Source organism: Mastomys coucha, unplaced genomic scaffold (assembly GCF_008632895.1).
Source record: "Mastomys coucha isolate ucsf_1 unplaced genomic scaffold, UCSF_Mcou_1 pScaffold21, whole genome shotgun sequence".
NCBI classification, from domain to species: domain Eukaryota; kingdom Metazoa; phylum Chordata; class Mammalia; order Rodentia; family Muridae; genus Mastomys; species Mastomys coucha.
Genome location: NW_022196904.1, coordinates 168400593 through 168411031, shown reverse-complemented (window position 1 = coordinate 168411031; position 10439 = coordinate 168400593). Strand labels below are relative to the sequence as shown.

The following is a 10439-nucleotide window of genomic DNA, read 5'->3' as shown; positions in this document are numbered from 1 at the left end:
TCTAATGCTTTGGCAACTATGGGGCCGATTCCATGTTTCCGACTGCCCTCTCGGGAAACCCGGGACCATGGGATTCCTGTCGACACCATTTTTTATTCCTGGTTCCCCCAGGAGCAGCCCAAAGACCCAGCAGCAGTGGCTCCAGCTCCAACACCGTCCATCAGTCAAGGTGGGGTATAAGTCGTCAGTCCAAGGTCCAAACACACACACAAAATCAGTCACCACACAGACATCCACCTTTTCAGGTCCATGACACTGAGAAAGACAACTGGGCCCAGTAACAAACATCAGGTACACAGGTAATCAAAGCCAAATCACAGAGTCGCTAGGCCTGTGCCTGCCATGGCTGCCGAGATGGACTTGTCACAAAATACACACAAAAAGACTCGTCTCAATCGCGAGTGCCAACCTTACTTATTTCACCTGAACTGACATGTCCGTCCCTAACCTCCATCCAGTGAGCCAAAGTCAAAGTTACCGTCTGTCCCATCGCAGTCACAAGGGCAACAAAAATCACAAAACACAACACAGAAAATCAGACAAAGAGTAACACACCAAAAGCGGAGCCAATTGAACAGGTTAAATGGCCGGGAGAACAGACCCACGCTCCTCTCGAGCAGGGTTAATGTTTCTCCCCTGGCCTCCCGTGGGGTTCCTCCTGGGCATCCCCGAGGATCCCCAATCCACTGGGACGTCTCCCAGGGTACTAGTCAGTGGTCCTGACACGTCTGCCGATCAGCCCCCATTCCCCCTCACGGAGGGCAGGGAGGGAGTCGCTGACTGAAAATAAGCCCTGCTATCCCTTTCCAGGAAGCAGCCAGGTCCAAACTCACAGGTTGCAAAACAGGCAGGCAGTTCACAGACACATTACAAGAACTCAAACAGACAGACAAATCACAATTAAGAACTCACCTCCAAGGGGTCTTCAGAGAGTGGTCGTAAATCCCGCAGATGAGCCCCCAAATGAAAGACCCCCAGAACTGTGGAGATCCTTACTCAAGTCTCGGGATGACTCGACCACCCAATGACTCACGAGAGACCGAACTTGCTGCAATCACATGAGGTTTATTAGGGATACCGGTACCAGGGTCGATCTCATGGCCTTGCCAGTCAGAGGAGTTCGACGGAACACAAGAAGTGTAGGGTATTTAAGGGAAGCTGGGGGCGGAGAGAGAGTTACCAAGGAAACAGAACATAAAAACAGTGGAAAATTTCAGAGGGACCTGACCCAAGGTGTTCAGTTAGGGAGGGGAACACATTCATTCTAGGAATGTAATCTTCATCTACTGGTTGACAGGGTGGAGAGTCTCATAAACCACTAGACCTTCATTCTTAGTTCCACCCTCATTGTGGATCATTCAGGAGGGGCAGGTATTGGGAACCAGAGCCCTGAGGCTCTGGGTTCCTGGAACTGGCTATTTTATATTTCTGGCTGGCAACAGTGGCCCTCCATGTCCTTTTAGGTAAAGGTTATACACCATACATTTGTATTAAATGCCCTCATTTTAAATTCTAAGATTCTCCAGCCTTTCACTACTTCTGGGTTGACTCATGAGGAAAAGTAGAGGAAAAACTCTTAAAAGACTCCAACCAACCAACCAACCACTCAAGGCTTGAGAGCTGGAGACATGACTCAGAGATTGATTGAGTACATACTGCTTTGGCAGAGAACCTGAGTTTGGCGCCCATTAGTCACATGGGGTAGCTCACAGCTGTTTATAACCCTGAGACTTCTGACTTTTGAAGGCACCTGCACTTATTACACATACCCTCTCCTCCACATACATAATTAAGCCTAAAAATAAAATCTTTTTTTTAAAGATTTTTTTTTTATGAATACACTGTTACTCTCTTCAGAGACACCAGAAGAGGTCATCTAATCCCATTTCAGATGGTTGTAAGTCACCATGTGGTTGCTGGGAATTGAACTCAGGACCTCTGGAAGAGCAATCAGTGTTCCTAACTGCTGAGTCATTAATCCAGCCCCCAAAAAGAAATCTTAAAGAAAATTATTGGTTAAAAATCATTGGAGTCAGGGCTGGGGAGATGGCTCAGTGGGTAAGAGCACTGACCGCTCTTCCGAAGGTCCTAAGTTCGGATCCCAGCAACCACATGGTGGCTCACAACCACCCGTAATGAGATCTGACGCCCTCTTCTTGTGCTTCTGAAGACAGCTACAGTGAATTACACCGGAGCGAGCAAGGCCAGAGTGAGTGGGTCGTCCTGAGTTCAATTCCCAGCAGTCACATGATGGCTCACGGCCATCTGTACAGCTACAGTGTAGTCATACACATAAAATAAATAAATAAATCTTTAAAAAAAAATCATTGGAGTCACCAGGCAGCGGTGGCGCATGCCTTTAATCCCAGCACTTGGGAGGCAGAGGCAGGTGGATTTCTGAGTTCTAGGCCAAGCCTGGTCTACAGAGTGAGTTCGAGGACAGGCAGGGAAACCCTGTCTCAAAAAAAACCAAAAAAAAAAAAAAAAAAAAAAAAAACCAAAAACAAAAAATCATTGGAGTCTTTTAAAAATGTATTCTAGACCTCCAGGTTGGGACAACTCCTAGGTAGTTTATCCAGATAGCCTGGACTCTTACAGTCTCTTTCTTTCATTGATTTCCTTCTTCCCTTTTTTCCTTCCTTCCTTTATCCATCCATCCATTCATTCAATTTTTGAGAAAGACTCTGTACTGGCTGGTTTTGTGTGTCAACTTGACAGAGACTGGAGTTATCACAGAGAAAGGAGCTTCAGTTGCAAAAGTGCCTCCGTGAGTTCCAGCTGTGGGGCATTTTCTCAATTAGTGATCAAGCTGGGAGGGCCCCTCGTGGGTGGTGCCATCCCTGGGCTGATAGTCTTGGGTACTATAAGAGAGCAGTCTGTGCAAGCCAGAGGAAGCAAGCCAGTAAGAAACATCCCTCCATGGCCTCTGCATCAGCTCCTGCTTCCTGACCTGCTTGAGTTCCAGTCCTGACTTCCTTTGATGATGAACAGCAGTGTGGAAGTGTAAGCTGAATAAACCCTTTCCTCCCCAACTTGCTTCTTGGTCATGATGTTTGTGCAGGAATAGAAACCCTAAGACAGAATCTCTTGAATCCCAGGCTGACCTCAAACTTAGCCAAGGGTGAGCTTGAACTTTTGATCCTCCTGCCTCTCCCTTCTGAGTTCTAAGATTACATGCAATTATCACCTAACCTAGTTTTCTGTAGTGCTAGGAATCACACCCAGGGCCAAATACATACAAGGGAAGCATTCTACCAACTGAGCTAATACCAGCCTTGCTTTTCCTTATTTTAAAGTTTGCTTTGTATCTTTGGCCCTGCTTGCATTACCTTCTGGTACTATTGGTATTGTACTTACTATAGGCATTTATGGTTTTGGTTTTTCAGGGACATCGACCATTACTAAGAACACTAAATGACAGCTTGCCGCCACTGAGGATCTTTTGGTCTGTTGTCATCATCCAAACTCCAGTCTCTTAGCTACTTCCTCCTTTCTCCAAATGCTTCTTGAGATGGCCTGCATTTTCACGATCCTTTCGTGACGAGCCATACCGAACAGGGTCTGCAGTGCTCCATTCGGTTATGCAGAAACTTCAAAAGATGAATCTTCATCATGCCTTTTCTGTGACCTATTTAGCTCTGGAGGGTTGGGAGAGACGGATGTGGACACTACTCTGGGACTGAGGACTGCCCTGAGCTCAGAACAAGGCTCCTGTTGCCTCAGGGTAGAACAGGTTCAGAGCAAGGCTGCTGGCTTCAATGCTGGACTGTTACCTCATGAGTGTTAACCACAATAAGACTGTGCTGCAATTTGTCTTGAGATGTCATGACACCACTGTATCAATTCTACACATTGAGGAGCATGCTCAGACTATCATAAGACTACTAGAGATTCGTAACGTCTCTGGAGCTCCGGGTCTTTGCAGTGTATTTTCTTTCCTTTCAAAACATATTGTGTACATGTGTGTGTCCGTTGTGCCACAGAACGTGTGTGGAGACCAAAGGACAACTTTGTGGAATCAGTTATCACATTTCTTTCTTTCTTTCTTTTTTTTTTAAAGATTTATTTAATATTTATTTATTATAAATACACTGTAGCTGTCTTCAGACACATCAGAAGAGGGTATCAGATCTCATTATGGGTGGTTGTGAGCCACCATGTGGTTGCTGGGATTTGAACTCAGGACCTTTGGAAGAGCAGACAACACTCTTACCCGCTGAGCCATCTCACCAGCCCCCATCTTTCTTTCTTTTTTTAAAGATTTATTATATGTAAGTACACTGTAGCTATCTTCAGACAGCCCAGAAGAGGGCATCAGACCTCATTACCGATGGTTGTGAGCCACCATGTGGTTGTTGGGATTTGAACTCAGGACCTTCGGAAGAGCAGTCAGTGCTCTTAACTGCTGAGCCATCTCTCCAGCCCCATTTATCTCATTTCACCTTAATATGGGCCCCAGGATTCAACTCAGGTCAGCAGGCTGGCACAGCAAGCACCTTTACCCACAGAGCCATCTTGCTGGCCCATGAAGAACACCCTCTTTCCTTCTCCTCCTCTTCTTTTTAGTGACATGGTCTCATATATTTGGCTCAAACTCAGTAAATTGCCAAGGATTACCTTGACCTTCTTGTCTTCTCACCTCTGCCTTCCAAGTGTTTGGATTATAGGCAGGTACTAACACATAAGGTTTATTGCTGTGTTAGGGATCCAGCCTGGGGCTCCGTGCATGCCAGGGAAGCACTACACCAATTAAGCTCTATCTCCAGCCTCTGCAATGTATTTCGATAAACGTTCTGGTTGCTCACTCTGGTCTTGGTAACATCTTTTTGCCCATCTGTATGTATCTCCAGTTCTCTACATACCGTCTTTTATTGCACAGGATAGCTCAGAGAGTACCAACTTCGTCTGAATTTTCGTTTGTAGCAATAATAGCTAGAACCCCGTGCTTGGCTACAGTGTTTGATTTGTTACATCAGACACCTAAAAGTAGTTAAGCTTGGAAATCATCACCCTAAACTATTTCTTAAAGACATCCCCGTCCTGATCTGTGTAAAATGTAACGGAAATTCTGATTCATAACCATTTTTAGGCTATCTGTGGAGGCAAGGTACCGAGAAGTCACCAGGGAGGAAAGTCATGTCTTTAAAAAGTAATGACCTTTTGAGGCCAGCCTGGTTTACATAGCGAGTTCCAGGCCAGCCTGGGCTGTACAGTGAGAGACAGTCTCGGGAGAAAAATAAAAGTGACAACCTAGGTCCACTGGTAGTATAAGCAGCAGTAGTAGACAGCTGTGATTTCTTCGCTTTGTGCTGGGGCGGGGAAGCACACTTGGGAGGTCTGAAACTCAAGGTCATCCTCAGTCACCTAGAGGCCTGCCTAGCAACATGGGACCCCGTCTCAAAATAACCAAGTTTCCTGCCTTGGACTCCCTGCTTTGCTGAGGCCTGCCCTGGCTCGTGCATTCCCCCGAGATCTGAATTGTCCTCGCTCCCCTCCACCCCCCAACCCGACAGGTCTCCACGCGTCTGTGCTTCCGCAGTCCACGTTCCTTCCGCTCTCCCGGAGGAGCCCCGCGGGCTTGGCGCCCGCAGCGGATACGTTTCCGTAAGGCAGCCCCCTGGGGAGGACTTGGTTCCAGCACCTTCTGGGCCGCGATCCTGCCTGGGGACCTACCGCTTTGTGTCCCCTCATCACGCCGAGGCCAGGCAACCCTCGGCCTCAGCGGCGCGCCAGACTGGAGCCCGGCCCGGCCCCTGCTGGTGTAGGAAGGACTGGCTGCCGGCTGCCGGGCCTCCGAGGCTCCGGTGCTGACACTACGACCCACCTGCCAGCTAGCCCGGGCCAAGGCTGCGGCCGTCCCCTCCGGCTCGGCTCCACGTAAAACCCGGAGCGGAGATCGTTCGCCCGCTCCCTAGAGGCGGCGCGGCGCGGCGGACTGGGCATGCGTAATGCGCAGGGCCGGCTCCCAGCGCCAAAAGGAAGCGTTCGGCGAGATCGCAGCGGCCGCGCCGGGTTATGCGGAACGGGCTCGTGTGGCTGCTGCACCCCGCGCTGCCCAGCACCTTGCGCTCCATCCTCGCCGCCCGCCCGCCGCCCGGCAAGCGACTGTGTGGGTAAGCGCCCCGAGCGTCCAGGCCCACGCGGCCCGCGGGTCACCGTGGTTGGGCTGTGCTGCTGCAAAGTGGTGATTCAGCACTTCGCGCCGCCGCCGCCGCCGCCGCCGCCGCCCCTCGCGTTGCCAGTCCGGCCCGCCTGGTGCGTGGACGTCCACGCCGAGGCCGCCCCGGGGGACTGGGGAGGGTTGGGCCTGGCGGGGAGAGCGGACTAGGGACGGTGTCCACCGATAGCTGGGAGAACGCCACAAGTGCAGCGGAGTGCGGGGCCGCCAGAGGCAGCCTGGCCGCTCCGGGAGCTGCACTCCGGCTGTCCGCTGTGAGCAGCCCGCCACCTGAGGCCCCGGTGCCAGGAGGTGAGGGGGTCCGGGGAGTCGTGCGAGACCGCTTCTCACCCCACAGCGTTGGCCCCGCGGGGACCGAGTTTGCTGGACTGAGGCAGTGAGCGTTGGGAACTGTAAAAGTTTGCCTGCCTCGTCGGGAGTGAGCAGACTGGGGAGCCGAAAGATACCTTGGAATCCCGCACAGCATCTGCCCCAAACAACCCAGGCTCAGAGAGATTTTAGAGATCTCTCTTACAGTTGCAGAGATTATGGCAACACCAAGTTTAGAATGCATGTTTTTGCAGTTTAGTGGCGTGCTCCCTCCACTCTGCTCTGCTCTATGTGTAAAACACTTTTTCAATCCGTAATAAAAGGGTAAGGTGCTTTTTTTTCTGTGAATCAAGAGAGATAGGCAGTATTATCTTGCTCTATTTAGATCATTATTTGATAATCCCTCCCCCTGGTTTTACTAATATTTAGGACTCGCTGAGTGCAGCAGTGCTCGCTGTGTTGGGCTTTGTCCCTATGTGATCTGCCGTCCAAGGAACGTTGATTTGTCTGGAACCATTTGACAAGCGACGAGCTTGACAGTGGCCAGGATGGGCAGTGAGAGGCAGAGGTGGGTCAGGAGATCTAGACTGCTCTTTGGAGGAATGGCGGAGGTCGTGGAAGCTGGGCGTGTGTGGATGTCATCCAGGTGTGCTGACAGTCTGTCCGAAGGACAGTGAGCAGATTAATTGAAGCTTTAAGGAATTTCCCTGGGGGAATTAAGAAGGCACAGATGCTGTATAATGATATCCTGGGCCTTGAATTGTAGTTGGGATCTCCTGCCCCCAGAATCTTTGCATAATAATGAATATTCTAGGGGGGAGGTGTCTCATTTTCAACTGGAGGCAGGCCTGGAGATGTAACCTGGAGTTACTTGGGAGGCTGAGGCAGGAAGATTGCAACTCAAGCCCTGCAGAGGGAGTTCTAGGTCAGCCTGAGCAACCTAGGGAGAGTCTCTTTAAAAATCAAAAATAAGGGTTGGAGAGATGGCTCAGCCATTAAGAACACTGACTGCTCTTCCAGAGGTCCTGAATTCAATTCCCAGCAACCACATGGTGGCTCACTACCATCTGCAGTGAGATCTGATGCCCTCTACTGGTGTCTCTGAAGAGAGTGACAGTGTACTCACATAGATAAAATAAATAAATCTTTAAAAAATACCTTGAAATTAAAACAAACAAACAAACAAACAAACAAAGAAGTCTGGGGATATAGCCCAGTAGTAGAGCTCTTGCTTCTCTTACTGTGTGTGAAGCCCTAGGTTCAATCCCCAGTACTCCTTGCCCTCCTCAAAAACAAAAACAAAAAACAAACAAACAAACAAACAAAAAAACCCGTAACTTGGGGGTGGGGGCTGTGATCTAATGAAACTGGAAGGTTTGGAGATTGCATGTAAAGATCTGTGTAGGACAGAAGGGAGGAGAGACCGGAAGCAGAGAAACTTGCCTGCTGGGCTTAGTCTTTACTGCTTGGGCTCTGAAGGTTTTAAGCAGAGCTATTAAGAGAGGCTAGCAGCAGTGAGGAGTTTATGGAACTTGTTTTCCCTCCCTTTATTTCCTACTACACCATAAAATCCATTACAGTGTGGGGAAAAAAAAATTCCCCGGGAGCAGAGAGAATCGGGTGTGCTAACCAAAGGTAAGGCATCTCCCCAGCTTCCCATGTTCTGGGAAGTACGCGGACAGGCGCTAGCTACTATGCATGCTTCTAGAATTAAAAAAAAAAATGGAGGCAACTATTGTATAGTTTACACTGGTTTTGAATTTGGGATCTTCTTGTCTCAGCCCCCTGAGCGCTGCATTAGAGAGAACTTCGAGTTTTTCTTTTCTTTTTTTTTTTTTTTTTAAAGACAGGGCCTCGTTTAGTAAGGTAACGTTGAATTCTCTGCCTCGCTGAGGATGACAGAATGCCGGATCCTTCTACCTCCATCTCCAGATTGTGGTGTCACAGGCTTGTACTACCATACGCAGTTTATCTGTGCTGTACTAGAGAATGAAGGAGCCAGAGCTCGGTGGGTTTTAACAAATGAGCTCCTTCCCAGCCTTGTTGTGACTGTGAGACATACATAGCCCTCACTGGCAGAGACCAGGCTTGCCTCACATTTGTGGTGATCTTGATTCTTCTGGGGTTACAGACATGCTCTCATGCTGTGGGGGCATCTGGTTTAAATTTTATAGAGCTAGGTGGCTTGTATATTCTACCTCTTCCTTCTGGCATTAACTAGTTAATTATTATTTTGTTGTTTTGAGACAGGGCCTTACTATGAAGACCAGGCTGGCCTTGAAGGCACTGAGATCCTCCCTGAGGCTGGAGAGATGAGATTGCTCAGAGGTTAAGAGCACTTTTTGTTCTTGTAGAGGATCCAGGTTCTATTCTCAGCACACACAGAGTGGTTCACAACCATCCATAACTCCAGTTCCAGGGAATCTGATGCCCTCTTGTGGCCTCCAAGAAAATCAGGCACACTACATGCAGGCAAAGCACACGTAAAATAAGAGGAATAAATCGAATAAAAATCTTTCAATTATTTTATGCACACTTTACTTATTTTAGTTTTTATACTTCTTAAAATTAAAGGTTTATTTTTATTTTATGTGCATGAGTATTTTGCCTGTGTGTATGCCCACAAAGGCCAGAAGAGGGCCTGAGACCCCATGGAACTGGAGTTATGGATGGTTGTAAGTTGCCTTGTGGTGTTGGGAATCAGACTTAGGTCCTCTGCAAGAGCAACAAGCACACTTAAATGATGGCTGGGCCATCTTTCCAGTGTGTGTGTGTGTGTGTGTGTGTGTGTGTGTGTCTGTCTGTCTGTCTGTCTGTCTGTCTGTTTGTCTGAATGCGTGTGTGTGTGTGTGTGTGTGTGTGTCTGTCTGTCTGTCTGTTTGTCTGAATGCGTGTGTGTGTGTGTGTGTGTGTCTGTCTGTCTGTCTGAATGCATGTGTGTGTGTCTGTCTGTCTGAGTGCATGTGTGTGTGTGTCTGTCTGTCTGAGTGCATGTGTGTGTGTGTGTGTGTGTCTGTCTGTCTGACTGCATGTGTGTGTGTGTGTGTATGTGTGTGTGTCTGTCCGTCTGTCCGAGTGCATGTGTGTCTGTGTGTCTCTCTATGTAAGTGTATGTGGCTTTGTGCATATAACTACAGTGCTTGTGAAGTTCAGAAAAGGGGCCAAATCCCCTGGAGGATTGTGAACTGCCAGATAGTGGTACTGGGAACTGAACTCAGGTCCTTTGGAAGAACAGCAAGTACTCTTAACTAGTGAGCCATCTTGCTAGCCCTCAGTTTATTTATTCTTGAGACAAGGCCTCTTGAAGCCCTGGCTATGTTTTTCCTGCCTCTACCTCTCCAAAGGACAACTAATGGTAGGCATGTACCACTATGCCCAGGCTTTGTGCTTTCTACTGACTGGTTTTCTCCTTCCGATGCTGTCTTTAACTGATACATCAGAGCTTCAAGATAAGTATCTCAGAGAAGGAAAATCAGAAAGCTTAAAACTTAATGACTGAGGTCAACTGTCCCAAAAAGCTATATATAAAAATGACTGACTGAAGCTATGGAGAATTCAGATGCAATCAGAGGGATCAGAGCATAGTTTTAGGAAGTGAACAATTAATGGCTGAAGCTACCATTTTTTTTAATTTTAATTTTAATTTTTATTTATATGAGTACATTGTAGCTTCATACACACTAGAAGAGGGCATCAGATCTTATTACAGATGGTTGTGAGCCACCATGTGGTTACTGGGAATTGAACTCAGGACATCTGGAAGAACAGTCAGTGCTCTTAACCTCTGAGCCGTCTCTCCAGCCCCCGCCCCCATCTTTGTATTATTTCATTTAAAAACTCCTGACAGGCTCTGACAGTACCTGACTAACACAGATGTAGAGGCCTACAGCCATCCATCGAACTGAGTACAGGGTCCCCAGTGAAGGAGTTAGAGAAAGGACCAATGGAGCTG

The 10439-nt window shown here is 48.3% G+C and overlaps 1 protein-coding gene across 2 annotated transcripts in view; it reads left to right on the top strand.

The window, feature by feature from the left end:
- Window positions 1–5547: 5547 nt before the first annotated feature.
- Window positions 5548–10439, top strand: part of Ide (insulin degrading enzyme) — a 109692-nt gene continuing 104800 nt past the window's right edge. Inside the window, exon 1 of one of the 2 annotated variants that reach the window (XM_031390191.1) lies at window positions 5548–6113. In XM_031390191.1, coding sequence (XP_031246051.1) covers window positions 6016–6113 — 98 coding nt within the window. In that variant the 5' untranslated portion in view covers window positions 5548–6015. The remainder of the gene's footprint in view (window positions 6114–10439) is intronic. The other variant, XM_031390190.1, reaches the window with a different exon arrangement.